Source organism: Hyaena hyaena, unplaced genomic scaffold (assembly GCF_003009895.1).
Source record: "Hyaena hyaena isolate Hyena2069 unplaced genomic scaffold, ASM300989v1 scaffold_968, whole genome shotgun sequence".
Lineage (NCBI taxonomy): Eukaryota > Metazoa > Chordata > Mammalia > Carnivora > Hyaenidae > Hyaena > Hyaena hyaena.
The window spans coordinates 458645-481875 of record NW_024081602.1 but is presented as its reverse complement, the minus strand read 5'-3'; the positions used below and the strand labels follow the sequence as shown (position 1 = coordinate 481875).

The following is a 23231-nucleotide window of genomic DNA, read 5'->3' as shown; positions in this document are numbered from 1 at the left end:
TCCAGGAGTTTCCTCTCCATTGAGGAACCTGAGCATCTGTAACCCAGAGGTCTGTTTACCTTCCTCTCATTCTCCCTAGTATCTAACCCGGTGTGACAGACAGGCCCTCAAACGTCTGAACTCGCCTCAATTTAATTCAGTTAGCATCAATCAGACAGCAAGGAATAAACCAAAGGCTCCGGCCTTAGCCGGGACTAATTCTCTGAGGTCTTCGCCAGCCCCGGCCAAACTAAAAACTAAAGTAATTACTTGGGCAGATAATTCATGAAAGAAGGAAAAGCATTTGCATTTGAATGATCGAGCCAGGATTTTCTGCTTGTTGATGTTTCTGGAATTTTTCAGATAATGCCTTCAATTCTTTGATTCTTTCATGGTGTGGGGAGTAGGCCAGAAAGTTAATCTATCAATCACTCTCCCATCTGAAACCTGGCAACCTTCAACCGGTTTTTTGCCGAAACAGAGACAAAATTCAATAGGAACCAAGCTTCAAATGCCATCACGCGGAGTTTGAAGGGCCTGCAAGGTTCAGACGCCGCAGCCCAGAGAGCTCCTGAAGACTTCTCCAGAAGCCCCCGCGGTCACTCCTGCCACTTAAACGGACTCACATCTGCCTACCTTGCATTCATGCCCTTAGAATTCTCACGGGTGGGGCAAGACGGACAGACCGGCGGCAGAATGCAGTGATCGCCGGCGCCCAGCGTGCTCTGAGTCCATGGGGCAAAACCCTAACCGGACTCGGGGGCGCTGAGAGCCAGAAAGGAAGCACAGGACAGGTGGCACGTCTGTCTGTGAGTGCAGGTATGGGGGCGAGGAGAAGGTAATCTCGGTCCCCCCAAAATCAACAACATGACGCTCCCTTTGAAGAAACACGGGGGAGCACGCATGCACGTGCACACCCGCACACCCGCGCAGACGCGCACAAATCCCCAGCACCTGCTTCTTGGAAGCCCGGCCCCCGAGGCTGGCCCGGAGGCTCGGCCCCACCAGAAGCGACGGGCGGATTTACCGTGGCCTTACTTTTAATTAAGTCCGCGGCGCGGGCAGGGGCGGGGGGAGGGGGCGCGGGGTGGGCCCTAATCCCGGGCCCGCCTGACGTCACCTGGGAACGGGCGGCGCGGGCTGCGGGGACGGCGACGACCTCGCCGCGACCCGGGCGCGCCTCCGCCGGAGAGGGGCTTTGCTCCGCGGGAATTAAGGGCAGGAGAAATGTTAGTACACTTTTAATTGGAAACCGAGTTCTTCTTTCAGGGCGGCTTGTTTACTCAGGATCGGGCATTAGAACTCAGGGGAGGCTCTAATTGAAGTGACGGCTTTGGAGATTATGGGGAACATATGGCCCCGCCGCCGGGCTCTTTAGCTGCATTTTCTCATCAACCTGCCGGCCGGCCGGGGGTGCTGCGGCGCCCGCCCTCGGCCGGCTCCAAAGGGCCTTTGAAGAGCGGGCGGGCTGCGTCCGGGCTCCTGGCACCGAGTGCCCCAAACAAAGGCAATCGCACCGCTGGGCACCTAGTTGGGCTCTAACTCAGACTGTTGGGAGCTACGGGCGGGAGACAGTTGCCAGGGTAATGGGGCGATTCCCACTCGCTGCCTCCTTGGGCCCGGCCCGACCAAGCTCCCGCGTGGAAACGGGGGTCTTGGGGCAGAATTACATTTCTCTCCCATCTACCGATCATCACTCAGCCAACCCACCCACCCACCATCGTTCTACACACCCTGGCAGGCTCCGGCACCGACGCCATCTGTTGATTCGCCTCCCAGCGGATTCTCTCTCTATCTAGAGCTGCCCGTTAACTGAATACAGTACCCATAGTTAAGTCTGATGTTCCCTGAAGCAGTAATTTTACATTGCAGGGTTTATCTAAAATTCAAAGTTAACTGGATTTTTGTTTGCTAAATTTCACAGCCTTGTTCATGCTAAGCAAACAGCTGCCTTTTGTTTTAATTCCAGAGGGTCCCTGCTTCAGCGCCAAAGCTCTGCCATCGGGTAATAAAACTCTGAGTTGTCCCAACTCTGTCCCCCCCCGAGCTTCGTGGTCTGCAAACGCGTAAAAGTAGAACAAGTCTTATAGGGTGACTACTTTGAAGAATAACTCTCATTTGAGCATAGAATTTGATCAAAGTGTTTGGCTATTGACTGTCTCCCTGCCCTAGCTGAGTTGGTTCAAGCCACTACTTTACCACCCTTACAGATTCCTAAGAAATTCCTGGACCCTTACCTTGAATAGCAGCATGGGCCACTGATCCCACCTAGTAATGCACACACGTGAACTCAAATTCCTACTCAAATCACCAAGAAAAAGCAAGCACGCGCATGCGTCCCAGCATGCAAACTTGGGCTTGGAACCCTAGGAATCCAAATGGTTCTTAAAGGACGTGGCTTTCCGTACACTTTTACAGCACCGAATACCAAGGTGCTCAGAAGAAGCTGCGGCCCGATTTGCCACCGAACCTTAGTAAACTAGACTCTGGGGTTTCTCTTCGGTCACGGATGCCGTGCTACAGCTGGTTCCCTCTTCTGCTCAGTATGTGGTCTAAAGCATCTACAGATCCTTCGTGAAATCTCTGGGGTGGACATCTAAAAGTTGATGGGCTTGGCTGGAATGTCAGTGCAAGAAACCAGTACCTTCCCTGCATTTGTCCCCCCCCCCCCAATCTTTACTACACAATAGTAAAGGACACGGAGTCTCTGGTCATTTAGCTCAGGTATTAGAAGGTCAAAGACTTAGGATGAGTCATCAGGGCCAGAGACGTCACTCCTAACGTTCACCAGGCACACTGCAAAGTCCTGCCACTGTACTCCAAAGGGATCCGATAGAAGGATGGATACATAGAGGCATGATGTCCACACTATCCCTGGAAAAACAAATCTGAGTGCGTTTCTCCTAAGAGTGAGGTCAAAACAGATGGCAGGACGTTTCAGATCAGTGAAGCCTATTAGAAGTTTTGATATTTACTGATTTACTCCCCTGTTGTACTTTTATTCATTGAATTAATGAGGGCTGTGGGCGGCACAGCTGATACCTCTCATCTGGACCAAAAGGTCAATTGGGTTTTCCGAGAACCATCAAATGGCCACAGGAGCAGAAGAGAGGTTTGATGAATAATTGTAAAAAAACCAAACCAAACGTGTGTGTGTGTGTGTGTGTGCGCGCACTTTTAAAGTATTTTCATATTTATATGCCATGTTGTCTTTGGATCCTTCAAAGCCTCCCACTTCCTTTTAGGAGATGCCCATGAAAAGTATAATGATAGTGATGAATTATTAAGGAGGATCCAGAGTTAGAACAGAAGGTGAACTTCTGACGGATTTGAAAGGGAGTGTGAACTTAGTTCTAATCACCTTGTTTTCATTGCTTTAATTGTACATGAAAAGGTTCTTCAGTTGGGTTCTTACTCTCAGGTAGTAAGTCCGACTGAGTACCTGGAACATCGCCACAGGCAGGCAGGGTGAGCTGTCAGCGAAACATGAGAACAAAACGTGAGGTCTATTTTCATAGGCCTCACATTTTTATCGATTGGACAGCAGAGCATAGTGCTTAATGATGCAGGCTCTGGAGCTGGACTGCCCTAGTTTGAAGTCTGTCTCTTTCCATTACTAGCTGTAGGACCTTAAGCAAATTACTAATTTTTCCATGGTCACCTCCCTCAGCTGTACAATGGGAATAATCATAACACTGCCTCCCACATCAGCTTGATTTGAAGTTAAGTTAGTTCATTTGTGTAAAGTGCCTAAAGCACTGCTTTGTGCCGAGTAAGGGCTCAATAATTATTAACATCATCATCATGCAAAAATCACAATGATCAATTGTTCATTTGATGTTTTTTTTTTCTTACAGGGATTGCGCAAGGGAAATAAACACACACAGCACACTATGGTAGCTGAAATGTGCTCAGCAGCAACTGCACTAATTTTAAATGATGACTTCTACCAAAATAATTAAGTATCCAAAATTAAATTACAGTCGATGGAAAAGAGATAATGCATTGTCTGAGTTGGTACATTGCCTGTAACTTTTCAAGCATGAAAGATAAACTCTACTCAACTCACAATTATAGCAGAGGCTGAGTATCAAGTGTCCTGACTTGGTAATTGGTAGAATTAAGTTCTTATTCTGGCTTATCCCTGACTCAAGTATCCTGTGTCCTTATTTCTCCGTCTATAATATGAAGACAAAACAAATACACTGGAAGACAAAGGTTCAGCAAAGAAAAAGCAGCACTGATCCCCAGACTGAAGGCAACAAATAGTTCTGATGGTCAATTTCATGGCTGTGATACTAACAAGAGACACCATTCGATTCAAAAACAACTTAGAGGGCTCAGGCAATTACAACTTTCTCTTGTCTACTATCCAGAGATTCCAGATTAATAAATCAAAAATGTCCATGAAGACCTTTGTGCTAGTCATGATCTATGTTTTTCATGTCCCCTTTCATAACACTGACAACAATGAAAACGGGTAATAGTTATTGCATGTTTACTTCTGTGCAGGGCACCGTGCCAAGTCTTTGGGGCCAGATGATCTCTTCGGTGTCTAGTCTTATTCTCAGCACCTGACAGAGATGGGGGGATCCAGAAGATTAAAACATAGCTACTGGCTTGAAATTTGAAGAATTCATATCAATTCCAAAACCTGGGGGGTAGGTTTCTAAGTAATTGCCCATTGTTTGGACTTTGGGCCATGATCCAATGGTCGGTTATGACATTAATACAGATAAGACTATAATTAAAAAAATAAATAAAATAGGAAATATTAGTATGTCAATGTGTTGAAACGTGACTTCATACACACACACATGAAATGTGTATAATAGGTCATGATAAATATATACATATAAGTATATATGTGTGTGTATATATATATATATATATACATAACTGATCTGTTGCTGAAATTTTCTGAAAAATGCTGTTTAGAGGAGTCTTCTGAAAACGCTGCTTTAGAGGAAAGCATAAACTATGGTTGAAATATTTTTTAAACAATTATACTATTTACCTGAGTAAGGTTTTTCATGCTGTTGTTTTTTAAAGGCTCACCCTTTGTTTCTTAAAGGAAAGAATAACAAAACCAATCCCTGGGTTGTCCCTTTTGCAGCTCTCAGCCTCCTTATATCCCTTTCTATCTGGGCCTCACTGTTCCCCAGGCTTTAGGAGGTTGGCTTCGGGACATTTCTCTGACTTGCATTGCTCAGTGTTCTCTAACTCCTCTGCCCTTCTTTTCCTACAACTAAAACACAGCATTCAGCACAGATCCTCAGACAGGGCAAGCATATGTAAGAAATATCTACTGAATTAAGGCTGATAAGGTGACTGCCAGGAAGGGCATAAATAGATTGTGGTTGTGTCAGAGCAATCGCAACAGGCCTATTCAGGAGTAGAGTGCATTCACTAACAGGTAACTGTCAGGTTCAAAGGCCCTTTGTAGAGTCCAAGACTAGTGCTGCAGAAGAGCAGAAGAATCCAGTCCAAAAGCAATTTATTTGAAGACATCCCACCACCCTCGGGCCAAGAGGCATAAAGAGAGGCAAACTCCAGGATAACCACATTCCAGAAAATGCTATGTTCAGGAATTTGAAGATACTTGGGCACTCAAAAGAGCTCCAATCAGAGTCACTCTAAACCTCAGTTCCCAGTCTGTAAAAGAACGGTAGCTAAGTTCAACACATGCTTCCCATTCCTGCTTGAAATTCCTATGAAATCCCAGAAGTGACAGCAAGATGGTTTCCTCCTGGCCTGCACTGACTTTCAAGTGCAGCACTACCTATAATTTTCAGGGACCGGGGAGCACCTCTGAGACACGCAGGCCAATGGGGTGACTCAGTCCCTCTCTAGCCCACACATCCTAGCCACCCAAAATGACAGACCCTCTGTGTACTACCCTGACATGGTCCCAGGTCAGCTATCCAGAAACATCTGAAACAGAAGAGCAAAGACAGAAGATGAGACTTTTGTAAATGAGGGATCTTTAATGAGATAAGCACATGAGCCATGAGCTCCCCACCCCTCAAACCAGGAGACAAGAACAATGCCTGCCATTTACTAAATGCCCTAGATCCATGCCCTTGATCACTTTTTTCAGGCCCTTGATCACTTTTCACCGATTCAGAAAGAGAATCCCAGACAGGGGAAGTATCTTTCCCAAAGTAGCACTGCTGTTAGTCTGGGGCAAGACTCAAATGCAGACCTAACTTTAGCCCCAAGCCCTCTGCACACCATAAGGAAATTGACACTTGCTCATCCCTCCTGCTCAGTTTTTCTTTCAATCTTGCGTTCTGAAGTTCATGACTATGAACTGACAAGGATAATCCTATAGGACAGTCAGGCATTTTCCAAAATTTGTCAGGTAATCACTACTTCTCTAATTTATTGGAGAACAAGAGTTCCAAGATACATTGGAACCAAGAGAGGCTCACTAGTTTTGTAATGAAAATTTTTTTTAAGTTTATTTATTTATTTTGAGAGAGGTAGAGAGAAAAGTAGGGGAGGGACAAAGAGAAAGGGAGAAAGAGAATCGCAAGCAAGCTCCATACTGGCCGCACAGAGACCCATGCGGGGCTCGATCTCGCAAACCGTGAGATCATGACCTGAGCTGAAACCAAAAGTCGGATGCTTAACTGACTGAGCCACCCAGGTGCCCTCGTAATGAATTAAAAAAAAAAAAAATTCCAAAGTTGTGGAAGGAAATTAAAACGAACGTCTAAACCTGACTCTGAAAGGAAGGAAAAAGAGATGTATCCCACAATTAGAGTAAGAAGTAGCAATAACCCACACCCTAAGGAAAATTAAGAGAGAAGAAGGACCCCCCCCACCCCCAGTCTTCAGTATGTGTCAGGAGTCTTCATTCCAGCTCCTAGTAAGAGTCACACTGGAGATTGGTGCTTCTCTGCTAAGGACCTCAGAGGTTAATAAAAACAGGACAGAGTTAATTTATTCACACACTAAGCAAACATTTGCTGAGCACCTGTTGCATGTCAGGCACTGTGCTAGGGCCAGGGGAGTTTAGACCATGGGGGGAGAAGGGGTAAAAGCCTTCCCAGCAGTCCACACTACTGGAGAAACAGAGGCCATGGAATTGCTGTATTTATTTGAAACCTAAAACTTCCTTTGCAGAAAGGCATCCTCATCATGGGGATCTCGGCCCAGGCTTCCTTTGGGAAAATCCCTCTACAAAAGCAGAACTTGGAAAAGAGCCCTGCCTTACCCTGCTGATGGCTTCAACTCTCAGGATAAGCTACTCTTGGACTTCAGTGCTGATCGAGGAAGCGGTGATAAGCCAAGAGGAGTTAATGGTTTGAACCTTGGAAGAACCTAATAGCTGAGGAATCAATTCTGAGCATAATCTAAGATGCAGGCTTGGGGCGCCTGGGTGGCTCTGTCTGTTAAGTGACTTTGGCTCAGTTCACGATCTCAAGGTTCCGGAGTTTGAACCTCGTGTTGGGCTCTGTGCTGACAGCTCAGAACCTGGAGTCTGCTTTGGATTCTGTGTCTGTGTCTCCCCCTCTCTCTGCCCCTCCCCACCCTCTCTGTCTCAAAAATACATAAACATTAAAAAATGTTAATGTATGCTGGTCTTCAGAAAAGAAAACCTTAAAATGGTAAACAAGCCACAGAACAGAAAAGCAAAAACAGTTTGAGTCGATGGTGAGGGCCGATAAAAAGAAATGAAATATAAAGATATTGTTGGAGGGAGGGGCAAAAAATGAAATTCTGACTAGACATCGGTCATCTCACAAATGGAAAAAAAAGGTAAGCAATTTAACGTAAAAATAACATACAATTAAACACAACTTGGAAACCTGAATTGAATATGGATTGAAATGGATAAAGACATTAGTGGAAAATATCATGAAATCAAATAATGACTTTAGTTTATATATAGTTAATAGTTTTATATATATATAGTTAATAATACTATACCTATGTTAATTTCTTAGTTCACATGATATACTTATCACAACGCAAACACAAATGTGAAATGTTAACATTCAGGGAAGCCAGACAAAGGCCCCATATGGGAACTTCTGTCTTACTTTCCAATTCTTCTGTAAATCTACAATTTTATTGTAAAGTTTAAAAAAATAATGTTTATTTATTTTGACAGAGCAAATGGGGAAGGGGCAAAGAGAGAGGGAGAGAGAGAGAATCCCAAGCAGGCTCCACACTGTCAGCTCAGAGCCGGATGCGGGGTTTGAACTCCTGAACCATGAGATCATGACCTGAGCTGAAATCAAGAGTCGGACACTTAACCAACTGAGCCACCCAGGAGGCCCATCAAAGTAAAAGAGTTTCTAAAACCTGCTGCACAAGACACTCTCAGATGACCTCTGATGTTGAAACATGAAGACAGAAGGGGCAGATAACTAAGAAATGCAACACGGACCAGCCAAGAGCCGTGAGTGCCTACAGCCAGCCCCCCAGCCCCCACTCCAGGTCAAAAGAAGTCAATGAAACCATGGGTCACATCAATAGAACAAATGTGACATCCACGACAAGTAGTAATAACAACACTGTGCTAGTTCGAACCACATGTGGAAGATTTCATCCCCTTCTGGGTAGAACATTCTAGAGAGGTTTTTGTATTTGCAGTATTTGTAGAGAGAGAGAGAGAGAGAGCAGTCTCTTCTAAGTGAGAGTTGGAAGAATGGGGAAGAACGAGACAGAGCAAGAGATCTGGACCCAGACAGTGTGAGGCCCTCCATAGGCAGCTCAAAGGACTGTCCCACATCAGGGAGACTGGCTGATTTTGTTCCTACAAACTCCATTCTTCTTGAGAGCTTGCTTCCAGGCCACTGGCAAAGCTGGACCAGGATAAAAGGAGCTTTTCTGGCCACACTAGAAAAGAGATCCAGCAGCTAAGTGTCTCCAAATTTGGTGTCCCTTTTTGGCTGCAAATATGTCACAGGCTCTTGTGTAAGTCAGAACAGTTCACATCATAAAACCATAGATTCTAGAATCCTAGATTTAAACAGCCCTAAAGGTCACTGGCCTTGTCTTCCACCCACTGCAATTAAAATGTTGAGACGCAGGCCTTTTCCCTTCTCATAAAGAGTCTAGTCTGTACCTACTGTTGGACACCAAAATCTGTCATCTTGCCCCCACATAATGGGTAAGACTCGCCTGTTATTGCTTGGCCTTATTTTCACAAAACTAAATGTACAGAGTGTCTTTAGCTACCTATGGTTTAGTAAGCTCATCACTATCCTCCAGACTCGCTCTAGTTTGTCAGTGGCGTCCTAAAAGGTGTCACTTAAAATTAGACCAAATACACTAAATGTGCCCTAAGGAATGCAGACGTGGTGTTCCAGTTACATGTTAGGGACGGGATAGGTCCATTAAGACAGCATTCCTTGGGGCTCCCGCTGACTTCATGGCCAAGCAGACCCCATGGGGCACTCTATCACAACAGGTGCCATGCCCTATACTCACCAGTGAATTCTGGAGCCCAATGGTTAAATTTCGTCTTGCTGACTTTGTGCTCTTCTGTGAGCCTGTCAAAATATTTTGGAGCACCGAGAGCATCAGCCGCCACACCAGCCTTCCCTGCCAGCTTTGTGTCATCTGCAGATCGAAAAAAACCTGCCTTCTGCATCTTCATCCAAGTCATCGATAAAAACGTTAAAGATGACAGCCCATTCGATCATTCGCTCACCAAATATTTATCAAGCACCCACAATACGTAGAGCACTTAGGACAGAAATGAGAGGAGGAATTGTATTTGCACCAGGATACCTTCTAGAATGGTTTGCTCTCTCTGAACCTCTAATAGGAGGTGGACTTCTTTTCCCGAAGCTTAGAAGCTTGTCCTGTTAGTGAGGCAGGATTTGACACACAAAATATTTTGTTTTAAAATTATTTTTAACATTTATTTATTTTTGAGAGACAGAGAGATAGAGCACAAGCAGGGGAGGAGCAGAGAGAGAGGGAGACACAGAATCCGAAGCAGGCTCTAGGCTCTGAGCTGTCTGCACAGAGCCCGACACGGGGCTTGAACCCACAGACCATGGACCATGACCTGAGCCAAAGCTGGAAGTTCAACTGACTGAGCCACTCAGGCGCCCTGGCACACAAAACATTTTGTGATATAAGGTAAGCAATGTTTATATAATTGACAAATGAATGCTACAGAAAATACAGAAACTAGATTCTGATTGTGACTTTAATGTCATTTTGCTTATAGCTGCAAAGCAATGATAGATTTTCAAGCTGAAAGGAATGACAGAAGTCTCTCAGAACCACTCTCTTCCCCACCACACCGATAATTGTTTCAACAAGTGTGTGTGGGGGGGTGTCTATCTGTTGAGTAGTCTGACTCTTTGTTAGCTCTAATAATTAGAATGACATTCTAATAGTCCCAATGTGGAGTCCAAATTGCTTGCCTTTACCTATCCATCTATAACGCAAGTACTCAGTGATTTGGTCAAATAATTAGTCTCATTCTGCTCTCTGACGTTAGAAATAGGTCTGATCCACCCACTGAAGGCAGCAGTTATGCCTTTATGTAGTCTTCATTTTTCTAGCCTAAATATATTAATTTCTTCATCTGACATCGTTTTGAGATCTCCCCACCCCCGCGCCATTCTTACCATTCACATCAGGACTCCTTCCCCGGCATAAGGCCAACACTTAGGATACACCTACTGAATGGATCTGCACACAAGTGAACCAGAAAGCTCTACATTGTCATTATCAGCTTCAAAAGAAAACGCTCAGAACTGAACATACTGCTGAAAGTGCGGTGCAAAAAGTGGACATCTTACAGTTCCCGTGCTCTGGAAGTTATATTTCTATTAACACTGCTCAGATCCGGCTTTTTCTTTTTGTCTTTGTGCAGGGATACGGGCTGGGGGAAGGGGGGACGGTACCTTAATGCCTCCTACTAAGTCTGGAGCCAGTTAAAATCTGTGTGTCTTTTACACGGCCAACTGGATAAATTCATGGTTGAGCCCCACACCATCATGTAGCAAGAAAGGCCTGACCACAGCATTTCTTTCCACGTGAGAAGAAGGGTATGTCCCGCTGGATGTGCCTGTCTTTTGTAAGTCACACTGGCACTCTGATCACCATGGCACCTAAGCCCTTTGGGAATCTGCAGAGTTTGCAATATTCTGGGAAGGAGGCCTAAGTGGGTGGGCACAGCAAGGCTCTGAAGGGGTAACAGCGGGTGAGCTGACCTTCGTATACCAAGTGGAGGCCACGAAGCTTGGTTCAGCCGGGGCCCAATTAGCCCAGAGGAGACACTCAAAATGTCCGTGGCGGTGTTCCTGAGAAGGAGGAATTGCCTTCAAATTAAAACACATCCAGGAAAACTTAAGACTGGCAAGCCCAGTAGGAGTGGGGTTGTCCTGGTGCTGGCTTACGTAAGGCGGCAAGCAGAGCCCGGCGAGAAGAGCCAACTGGGAGGTACGGGAAGCAGACACATCGCTATGAGGATCCCAGGCGGGCAGGCATTTGTTAAGGACCAGCATCTACCACACATCAGACGTTTGGTGCGCCTTCTCTCTCATTCCCCCCAAACAGCGCTATCAGTTAGGCATGATTATCACCACTTTACAGCTGTGGAAACTGAGGCTTAGAGAGGTTTAGAAAGTTGTCCCGAGTCACATTGCTCTCCGTGGGGCAGCCAGGAGGAGGCCCCCACCTGTCCCCATAGCCCGGGAACTTGAGCATCCTGCTGCAGGGCTTTTGTTTCATGAGTTCCTCCCTTCCTTCACAAAGATCTCTATCGAGCACCCTCAGTGTTGCGGGCCTGTGCTAAGCCCTGGGGACACAGTGGTAAAAAGACACATGCTGTCCCTCCTGGGGCTTAGCCCTTGGCAAGAGCAACAACCAGCCAACGGGCAACTTCAGTAAAGTAAGATCCGTAGCCCCGTAGGAGAAGTTAAGGGTAAACTCACCCGCAGGAGGGATTAGGGGTCTTCCTCGGCCCTAAGAGAGAAGCTGAAAGAACGTGCCAGGAAGACCCCAAAGTGTGGGACTGAGGCAGAGAGGGAATGAAAACTCAAGGCATGGAGGTGAGTGCTACAGACACCGATGTGCTAGAGGCCAGCAAAGTCCAGATGAAGAGCTGGAGGTCTTCAAGGACCCTGAGAGCCTGAAGAGGTGTGCTGTGTGAGGTTACAGCCACGTTCGGGGGACTGGAATTGCACTGGGATCGGCAAAAAAGAATTAGGAATTAATAAAGCCATGTGTCTCTCACTGATTTGAAGAAGGGGGGGTGGCCAAGCCAGACAAATGCCGCCCTGGGGGGACACAGGCTCAGCTTGGACACTTTTAATTCAATTTCTCTGGCCTCCTCAAACAATCTCTGGACCTCTCCTATCCCCTCTCCCCCACTCCCACCCCCGACCGCCAAGGCAGGAAGGGTGGGGGTTGGGCTGTGGTACAGACACATTCTAGATCCTTTCTCTGCGTGACACATGGAGCCTCAGATAGATTCCAGCTTTTGCACTTGACAGATGAGGAAACAGAGGCTTAGAGCAGCTCAGTGATTACCTCAGGCTGAATTGCTGGCCACTTCATCACGCCCTTTAACGGTATTACAGAACTATACCGGCGGAGGGATCTGAGGTGTGTGCAGGAAACTCCCCCCCACCCCCCGGACTTTGGGCTTGAGCTTTTTTTTTTTAGGTTTTAAAAAAATGTTTGCTTTATTTTGAGAGAGACAGAGACAGCATGAGCAGGGGAGGGGAAGAGAGAGAGTGGGAGAGAGAGAGAATCCCAAGCAGGCTATGCCCTGTGAGCTGCAGAGCTCAATGCTGGGCTCGAACCCATGAACTGTGAGATCATGACCTCAGCTGAAACCAAGTCAGAAGCTTGAACTACTGCGTCACTTGGGCGCCCTTGGGCTGAAGCTTTGAATTTGCTTCATTAGCAGATACGGTATGAAGAGAAGCTGGAGATGCCCCAGTAGGGCTCCGCGTGCCTCCTTGCACTGTTGTCATTGCCAAGGGAAGACCACGCCCCGGACCTGCTGCTTCTCAAGCATGTCCGTGAATCAAGGAGAACCGACTCAAGGCTGGTCTGCAGCCTACAGCTGAGCTCAGCAACTTCCAGGCAACCTGCAGGTGCTCAGCCTGAAGCAGAGTCACTCCCCTTAACCTAGAGGCTTGTGAACACAGCACTAAGTATTTACATTTGTAATGCATGGAATTGGGGGTAGTTGTTACACAGCATCATGATGCCAAATCCTGACCCGTAAGAGATCACGCCAACCTTACAAAGGTAACTGTCCAGAATGCACAGACCTGCTTTGCCGTGGAGCTGGGCTGCCCCAGCAGCTGGTCCTCTAAGGAAAAAGTCATGCAGCCCTTCGGCCCACCTCCCTACCCCACGCTCCACGTCCCTGCCCACCGCACGCGCGGGGCACTCACCTGAGTCTGACGCTGCCGGGCTCACCAGGCTCAGTAGCTCCCGCTCCTTCTCATAGTCCCCTTTTCAGAGGAGCTGCCCCTCCTTCAGGACAAACTCATCGCCCTTCTGGAGCTGTCGCTCACAGACACAGCAGCAGAAGCAGCTCAGGTGGTACACGCTCTTCTGGGCCCGCATGACGAACTCATTGGGCGCGATGGCCTCGAAGCAGCCCCCGCATTTGACAGCAAACAGCCTAGCAGTGGGGAAGAAAGGGAAGTAGGGGCGTTGAGAAAGCTCAGATTGGAGCCAGCTGGCCTCAGGTCAACAGCACACGAGGCTCCGAGCCCTGGGGTGAGGATGTTTTGGAACAAAATACACTCAAAATCCACATGATGGATTCCCTGAGGAGGCCTGAACCAAGGGATTCAGTTGAGTGCCTCCCAAAGGCTTACAACAAGCAGGGGCAGGGGTGCTGGAGACAGGCTGAGCTAATGCCCGGGGTGCAAATGGGGTGATCTAGACACGGGGCTCCTGAAGGGTGGTCTACATATGGGTACCAGGGAGCTGCCCAGAATCCCTGGGGAGTGACACAAATGTCCTGGCCCACTCCCATCAGTATGCAAAAAGGGGAGGCCCAGAATGTGAATCTGAGCAGGCTTGCCAGGGGAAGCGGACGTGTTAGCTGGTTTCTGCGAGAGAGACTGCATCCTAGCTTCCCGGCATGGGGTCGATGGATGCAGCCTCTCTCTCGGAGCTTAATTCTTACTTCACTTCAGTTAATTTCAACAAGCCACAGAGAAGGCATCTGTCTATGCCGAACCAAAGCAGGAGGGACTGGTGATGTGAAGACGAATAAAAGAAAATCCCTTTCAGAAATGAGCTCAGTCTAATGGATGAGACGAGACACATCCAAATGATGGCAGCGGGGACACGGAGGAGGAAACAAGGAGGGCTCGGGGACGTCTAGAGCGATCTGCATTGTAGCAGGAGGTCAGTGCATCTTGGTGAAAGGAAAGACAGGAAGGCGGGCAGGTGGACGGCATAAAGGGGTGGGGAGGAGGGGACCCCCCCACCGTGTGAAGGTCCGAAGTCGCAGCCATGCCCGGGTGTGCTCCAGGAGGTGGGGCGCCCCAGGCAGGGTGGCAGGCGAGGCCAGTCGTGACCGGTCACACTTGGGCTGGACAGCATGTGGCGAGCAATGGGGAGTCGTTGAACAATGGTTAACACGGCTAAGAGCCCTGTTTAGGAAAAGGAACTCTTCGTGGTGCCAAGGGTAGAGCGACAAGGGTCACTGATACGGCAGTAGCAGGGAGCCAGAGAGGAGGGGTCGGAGCCTTCCATTTGGAGACGGGGGAGCCCCTGGGCTCCTGGTGGTCGAGATGGAGGAGGATGAGGATGATGATGCCCCCACCCCTGCAAACACACCGTGTCTGATTCCCTGCTCTGGGCGTATTTACACCATTCTGCCCTTCTGCAATGTCCCCCCCACCCCTTCTCTGGTTGATCTAACCAAATCCAACCTGCCCTTCAGGACAAGGCACCTGCCACCTGCTTGAATCCAGACAACCTCTCCTGCCTCAGTCTGAAGGAACTGACCCTCCTTGGAACATCTTTACATGAACTGTCTGCGCCCGTCGCTCAGTCATTCCCTGGAGAAGTTTCAAGACGCAAAAAGCAGCAAGGTCCAGAGGGCTGGGCTCTGTTACCAGCTACGCCTACAACTGCCTGCACCACTATGGGCCGGCCATTCTTCCCCTTTGCACTCTTTTCCTGGCTGTCGCTAAGAAGTCAAGCCAACCTCCTCCAGCTCCCAAAGTCTTCCTGGGATTGCTTCCTACTGCTAACTTGAAATATTTTAATCTTGCCTTATCTATGCGATTTTCCTATGCGTACAACTTCTCATGCCAATAGCCTGTCGTTGAAGAACCAGGCCTATGGAATACAGCCCACAACCTCTTGCACATGGTGGAGACTTCATGAAAGTGGATTTTATTTGTCCCATGATCTAACTGGTTCACCTAAAATAACACGTGGAAAGAGCCTCACATAGGAGCTGCCGCACAGCGGGTCCCCATAAAAGTAACTTGTTTCCTAGACTCCCCCCAAGACTAGTAATAGTTCAGGGCGGTCTGGGACAGACTAAAATGAACAGCAGATCTAGTTCTTTTTCTTTTTTTAAATTGCCTCAGGATAACATAATTGCCTTCATCAACATCTTTGGCAAAGCACAGAGATAATATACCCTAAAAATATCTCGGGGATTGATTCATTATGGCACTCATTTTTGCATCTCCAAAATAAACAGTTTTTTTTTTTTTTAAGGCACTAGCACAACGGGGGGAAAAGAATCTCTCTCAAAAGAGTCTCTGTTTGTCCTCAAATACCAGCAAGGTCAGCAGACACGGACAGTTCAGATGGTGTGGGGCGGCGATGGCGGCAGGGAGGTGGAATGGCCAGAGTGCATAAAAACCCCACACCCCTCCTCTCTTTGTGAAGATGAGATGCAGTGGACTCAGAGCACATCCAGGTGGCCGATGCCACTGTGTTGTGCCAATAAGCCTGATGCCGGCAGCAGCTGAGGAAGATGAATAACAGAAGGGCATCTTCCTATAGACAGGCCAATCACCATCATGGCTTCAGCATGGCCAATCCCAACTCAAAAGCTCATTCCCACCTTCAGTCACTCATTCAGTCTTTTTTTTTTTCTTCATTCATTTCAAAAGTTCATTCATACATTCATTTGCTCGTCTACGCTTCTTTTCATTCATTCATTCAGAAGTACCTACCGTGCACTAACACCTCGCACTGTCTGTCTTTTTTTTTTTTTTAATATTTTTTTTATTTATTGCTAGGAGAGAGAGAGACAGCGTGAACAGGGGAGAGTCAGAGAGAGAGGGAGTCACAGACTGAAACAGGCTCCAGGCTCTGAGCTGGCAGTCAGCACAGAGCCCGACGCGGGGCTCGAACCCACGAACCGCGAGATCATGACCCAAGCGAAAGTCGGACGCTTAACCGACTAAGCCACCCAGGCGCCCCTCGCACTGTCTGTCTTAACTGGGAGGGGAAGAAAGCACCATCTGGGGAAGCATTCATGGACATAAACAAGTCTACATGGAGTGTCTGTTAGGCGTGGGCCATCACTGTCGGCACAAAACTATACAAAGTCCCCAACCCGATGGAGCCAGCAAACAAACAAACAAACAAAACTCAAATACTGTCTACCCATAAAGAATTACCTGTGGGAAACCAGAAACGCAAACAGTACAAGGCAATGTCCAGGGAACAGAAGACAGAATGGCATAAAGCCGTCGTTTGCTGGTAATACAATCACTTCCCAGCTCTAAAGCTGTACTGGTGTATGATGCAAAGTCTATGCATGTGGATGGAGTATCTGTCTTGGAAGCTTCTCGGAGGAAGCGAATAGTTTTGAGGGCAGAGAGGAAGTGAAGGAGGGGTTCCCAAAGAGGCACTGCACACGGATTGGCAAAAGAAAAATGGAGGCCGTTCAGATTCTTCAGGTGAAGGAAGCCAGGGCTTGGAGAGGAGAATGAAGTTGCCTTTCGTGACCCCATGATGGAGCAGCTTCCCAGGACGGAAGCCAGGCAGCAGGTGATTCTAGCACAGCGCATGATCAGGAAGGCGTGAGCTCGCTCACTCTCTCAGCCCAGGCCTTGGGCTACCACAGCGGCCCCCTACGCCCTCCTTTGGCCATCAAGAACACCTTAGAAACACCCATCCTGCTACGCCTGCCCTCCGCCTCTCAACTTCCAAGTGGCTGGTGTGGCTCCTTTCCCCCTGACGATGGGCCGGAACCATAATTCCAGATGCCACCAGCCCTGCCTTTTCCTTCTCCATGCCAGTCCCTTAAACATTTGCTTTTACTTCCCTGCCTCCACGCTGGATGCCATGCCTCGGGCAGAAAATCACCCAGTTCAGCCCTGACCCCTAGTCCTGAGTCACTGTTTGCCAACCTGAGCAAACTAATCAATGCTTTTCCAGAAGCCAGTCAAAGGCCCTTTGTCCCCGAAGCCTTCCTTCTCCTCCCCTTCCCCGGGAATGAACTGTTAAACAGACTCAAGGCGAACGCTCCCTGGGAATCAACAAGCACTTGAGAATCTGCGGCCACAGGTGGTAGCATCTGTGCTTGTCCAACTTCGACCCTGTCAATCTCCTCCCCTGTCTCCGCCCTTCTTAATTTCAGCCCCTGCTCTAAAAATCTCCCCCAAGTCGGAGGAGGGAGGGTCAGGGTGAGCTCAACAAAGGAAGCCGGCCATGTTGACTCAGGAGCGGCTGGAGTGGTCTGGGCTCCAACCCTGAAATGGTCACGGTCAGTGGGGATGATGGACCGGGAAGAGGGGGGGCAGCCCCGTTTCTCTCCCTTCTCTCCACCCAGCTCCCCCCACCCCCGGCAAAGACCAGGTCAAGCTCACCTCACTACCTTGGCTCTTGTGCCCTGCCCCCACTCACCCCAGAGCAATTCAAGGAGAAGAGGCACATGCAGTCCACCACCTGTGTGCCAGATGTGTACACAGCTGTACGGGCACCACTGTGGACCCAGCTGCCGACGACACACTTCCCACAAGTTGTTTTCTCTAAGGCTCAGACAAGCAGAGAAAAGGATTTGTTCAAAAGTCCAGGTCGTAATTAAAACACAGCCGGTCTCGTCCCAATGCCCTGGATGGCGTCCCCCATGGTCACTTCCCCCTCTGCATGCTAATGAGACCTCGCTCTGGGTTCAGAGCCTGGCAGACCGGCTGTGCCCTTGGAAAGCTAGACAAGGTTTCCAGAGACATCTAGGTCTTTCGGGCACACATAATAACTCCCAGCTTATCCTACCATTATGAATTCTCGTACCCCTGAAAACCCCTCGAGTAAGTCCTCATCTCCCCTTTGCAGCATCTAATTCCCTCACCTATGAAAGGGGAACAGTACCCTAGAGCTCATGAAAAAGCACCCAGTGCCTGTCCCAGAGACTAAGCTCTGGTTCAGCGCTCTTCTCCTGCTGGTTAATGCCCTTGGCACGGAGGCGCTGGGGATGTGGCGATGGACAGGGCTGTCCTGGCCTCAGGGAGCTCCCCTTCTCCAGCAGGCAGCAGGCTCTAAACCAAGACCACAGTGCCGTGTATTCTGAGTACACGGGACTGAAAGAGCCAGAGTGGCACGGAAGAGAGACCCACCCACTTGGCTTACGAGGGCACGGAATCTTTGGTCTTGCCCTCCCTCTGCCCCTTCTCTTCCTCCCGCTGGCACTTTCCCCTGCCCTCCACCAGGCAGAGAAATCACCCGGCCGCAACTCCATTCCGCGTCCCGCTCACACTTTTTCTCGGGGAGCCGCACGCTGGGAGACGGACAGCCGTTGGCTTTGGTGAGATGGCCTGTGTGGGCAGGCGCCACGCTCCGCCACTGCCGAGCGGGGAGGAGGATCCGGAGCCTGTCGCTCAATCTTTTGCGGCTCCCATCTGCTCAGATACAAGAGGCAATAATGATGTGACATGTCTGGATCAGTGAGGACCGTTTGAGAAGGTGGACGTGGAGTCCTTTGTGACCCGTCAGGGATGGCACAAGTTTTCGTCATTCCTGTTTGCCCTGCGTCTCTCGCTTTTGCTCGTTGTGGATACCTTTCGCCCCAAAGGTGGCAACTTAGGCTTAGAAGTTTCCGGAGCCCTATCCTGGGAGAGCGCTCCTTCCTCAGCAGCGTGAGCCCGTCTGCCCATCCTGCCCAGCTCTGATGCGGGCACGACTTCGTCTCCTAAGAGTGCAGTGCGGCCTCGGGGGGCGGGGGGGAGGGGCGGGGTGAGCCCAGGGGTTCACTGCTCACAGTGCTGCCGGCAGAGCACAGGCCTGAGACTGTCCCACCACCGTGCCCGGGACCTGGGGGAGAATCCCAAGCCAGCTCCCGCCTCCCTGCCCTTTGCCGGCTGCCTGGGAGGGAGGACAGCTGAGAAGACAGCAGGTGCCTGACACTGGCAGGGAGACCAGGGCTCCGGAGCGCTCCCTTTACCAACGGGCCGCTGTCCTTCCCCCTTCTTGCCTTTTTTACATTATTTTTTTTAATGTTTTTTATTTCTGAAAGAGAGAGAGACAGTGTGAGCAGGGGAGGGTCAGAGAGAGGGAGATGCAGAATCCAAAGCAGGCTCTAGGCTCTGAGCTGTCAGCACAGAGCCCGACACGGGGCTCGAACCCACGAACCGTGAGATCATGACCTGAACTGAAGCCAGATGCTCAACCGACTGAGCCACCCAGGCGCCCCTCCCTTTCTCGTCATGAATGGCAGAGTACTGCCTGTATCAGTGTTGTATCAAGAATGGGCAGGCTGTGGGGCGCCTGGGTGGCTCAGTCACTTGGGCGTCTCACTTCAGCTCAGGTCATGATCTCACAGTTCGTGGGTTCAACCCCCGCCCTGGGCTCTGTGCTGACAGCTTGGAGCCTGGAACCTACTTTGGATTCTGTGTCTCCCTCTCTCTCTGCCCCTTCCCCGCTCATGCTCTGTCTCTCTCCATCTATGAAAAATGAATAAATGTTTTAAAAAATTAAAAAAAAAAAAAAGAATGGACAGGCTGCTCTGCAGCCCTGGGCAAATCTATTCCTCACATGTCCTCACGCCACCGCTGGCCACCAGCACAGCCGTCTCCACCAGTGCCCAAATTCAGGTCTCCGGAAGGTGTTCCGACATGACACGGCCATGCTGTGGTAACTCTGCAAACACCGTATTTTCCAGAACCATATCATTCCCATTCATAGGTTTATCTAGACGTAATATATGTGCGTGTATATGTATCAATATGTATGTAATCTAAGGCCAAAAGAGATTGTGTATGGACTCACAAACACAAAACACATGTATGCACACTCCACCTAAAACTAACAACTCACTCCCATGCTCTCCTTGTTACATCTAGACTTCTAAAACGGATTTCTAGAATGTATTTCTAGAAAAGATCTTGTATGAAGAAAACAATTTGCCCCAAAGGCACGTTTGAAAGCCATCAGGGCTGCGTCATTTCTTAATTCATTTTCATTTTTCTAATTAATGCTTTTTCTTTTCAGGATTGGGAATCCTACCCGGTAGCTAACGGAGACGAGGGCATTTCAAAAGCTGATACAAAGGTGTGACACCTGGGAGTGTCCTCGAGAATGAGTCTAAGGCCATCAGGAAAGAGGCATAGGATGTATTTCAGCCTCCAAGTTATTTTACTTCAACGCGAAAAAAAGCGTGTGGAAGAGAGAAAAGAGGGAACAGATCTTTATCAAATACTCACTGGGTGCCAGCAACGGCCTTATTTCTTCCATCTAGCACCTCAATGAATTTGTGAGGCACTCTAGTTCTGGAGTAAGTAGAACAAGTTCATGAACTCAAAGGCTATCTCACCATGTTTCAGTTCAGCTTCATTCATAAAACTTCTCTGTGTGATTCATAGGCTCCTTCTTCCATTTTTCTCTTACAGCCTCTCTAGCACTGTTTTCACAGGGAAAGAAGTAAAGAGATCAAGCAGCTGAGATGGCTTGGTCAGGCGAACCATGGCTGGGTCCTGAGATGCTGCCACCCACATGTAGAAGAAAGGCAAGGGTTAGGGACCAAGTTGATCCCGTCAGGCTACTCACTCAGCCCTTGGGCCCCAAAGTACCTGAAGGGATCCCTGAAAAGGGTCTGTCCTCTATGGATTTAGGTTAAGAACAAACAGTGTCTGGGGGATTCTCTCTGATCCAGCACCAGCATGCAAGGGTCTTACACTGATTCCAAAATAAGATCATTCTTAATGGAACCCCCATTCACTAGGGAACCTAGTGGGTCGCTATTTTCAGAGTATAGACAAACATGTAAGCCAATGGGGTTGGCTTCACCACGAATTAGCCATGTGATCTTGGCCAGGCGATGGTGGCATTTTTTTACTTATCTAATAAAGCGGGAATAATAAAAGATTGCCAAGAAGAATTAGTTGAACTAATGCACTGAAACTGCTTAGCATAGTGCTTGGCACAATAGTAAATCCTCAGTAAAATGGTAACTATTGCAATGGTGGTAATGAGAATGCTAGAGAAAAAGAGCGGAATATGAATAGGAGAGAAAAATCAGTTAAAAATAAAAAAGATCAGGAATCACAATGTTAGAGACTGGGAGAATCAGGATTAGATGAAGCTTGTGGAGAGAGGATTAGAGCAAATAGTGCAGGACCAAGGTCATGAACGATACAAGAAGGTCAGAGGATCAGCTTTCCGGTGGTGCTGGCTGTGGACGTGGGGGTTAGTCCTGACTATCCAGTGGGGCCTGGGACTGAGTTCCTACCTGCTGAAGTGGCTTCAGGCTAGGCTTTGCATGCAGCCTGCCCACACGGGATATATCTGCATTTACCTAACAACAAGAGCCTTCTTGCTCTTTCTATCAAGGTAAACATCAAGAGGTTGGCTGAGGCTTCATCTTCTTCTCGGTATACTTGGCTTTTTCACACATGAATTCCCAGGGCTTCCTCCGATCTCTCCCACCCCCCGTCCCCCTACTCCATCATCCTCGAGACATCAGCCACTAGATGCTGTGTCATCCCCACACTGACCCTGAGGCTGATGATACAACTTCCCATGTACAGGAAGACCGTGAAATATGGCAGCCTCGTGTAAACCCAGGGCTATCCCTGGCCCTGAGGTCCATGAGAATTGAGCAGGAATATAAGGAGAGCACACCCCCCCCGCCAATTATGACATTCCAGAAGGTTCCTGAACAAAGGGTGTGTTTGGAAAGGCTGAGATCTTCATTGGCCTTGACCCAGAGTCCTGCACACCTCCAAGGGAGCTTCTCAAAGCTTCCACACCATAGACAATTAAGTGGAAGGACGGAAGACAAAATAAATATACATGTGGAAAAGCCCTGATTCTCACTCAAGGCCAACTGGTTGTGTACTTCTTTGGCCACATAAAGAAAACAGAGCTGCTTTTTGCCCTGGACAGCCCGCAAGTACAGATCATGCTGCCTTTTCACGGGCACTACCAAATCTAGTTGTAATCAGGGACATAAACCTTTGGTTGAGAAAGCAGGCGAGGATGTTTGTGTCGCTCGTTAACAAGAAGGCAGTCATCTGTGCGCCACTGCTTCCACCCTCTCCACCAGGGGGCAGCATAGCAGCACTCATTAAGTGCCATGTTGACTTGGTAACTGAGGTCATCCAGGCACGGAGACAGGGATTGGCCATAAGCCAAAACTGTCTGTCGGGGAAATCTGCTGCTGGGAGTCTGGGAGACCATGTGGCTACACTGAAGGAGAAGTGGTGAGAGAAGAGTATTCAAAAGTATTGGGAAGCAAAAGCATGGCTTGTGGCCTTAGAAGTAGTGACAGAAGCAACCTTGTCGGCTGGCTCAAGGTCTCTGTCCTTGAGGCTGAGCCAACACCACCACAATGAGCAACTGAGCCTGTGGTCCTGGGGCGGTGGGAAAGTCTGCGAGGACAATAGAAGGGGCAGGATCTTCTATAGGAGACAGTCTCAAGACTCTGCAGTGGGGAGAAAATGGAAAACAATAAGTGGCAGGCAGAGCCAATCAGAGTCTATTTCTCCTTGGGGCTCCTGGGGAGCAGTGAGGAGCACCATACAATGGGATGAGAACCGCTAAGTATGACGTCCGCACGTCCCGGAGGCTCTGGGAGGCGCTGGGCTGGCCAAGAAGTACAGGGTAACATCCATGGCTCATTGCCTATCGAAAATACTGCTGGCAACGGGCAGCTTCCGTCTCAAAATGGTGTCGTGAGTACTTTCCCAGTTCTTACAAAACATTCTTTCCAGAGTCTGCAAGATGGAATGGCAACGGCATGGCTTTGGAAGTCGGATAGACCCTGGATTCAAATCTTGGTTCTGCCTTTGAGAATTTGAGTGAGTTACAGACTCTCTTGGGACCTC

At 48.7% G+C, this 23231-nt stretch overlaps 1 protein-coding gene and 1 long non-coding RNA gene across 2 annotated transcripts in view; one reads left to right on the top strand and one right to left on the bottom strand.

Annotated features, from left to right (window-relative positions):
* The window catches only part of LMX1A (LIM homeobox transcription factor 1 alpha), a 164937-nt gene that overhangs the window by 33126 nt on the left and 108580 nt on the right, over nt 1-23231 (bottom strand). The window contains 1 exon segment of the mRNA XM_039221248.1: nt 13371-13603. Within this exon segment, the coding sequence (XP_039077179.1) occupies nt 13371-13603 (233 nt within the window).
* LOC120223221 lies at nt 1516-4390 on the top strand. The gene is made up of 2 exons (XR_005526238.1): nt 1516-2522; nt 3837-4390. It is a non-coding gene; the product is annotated as an uncharacterized LOC120223221 (long non-coding RNA).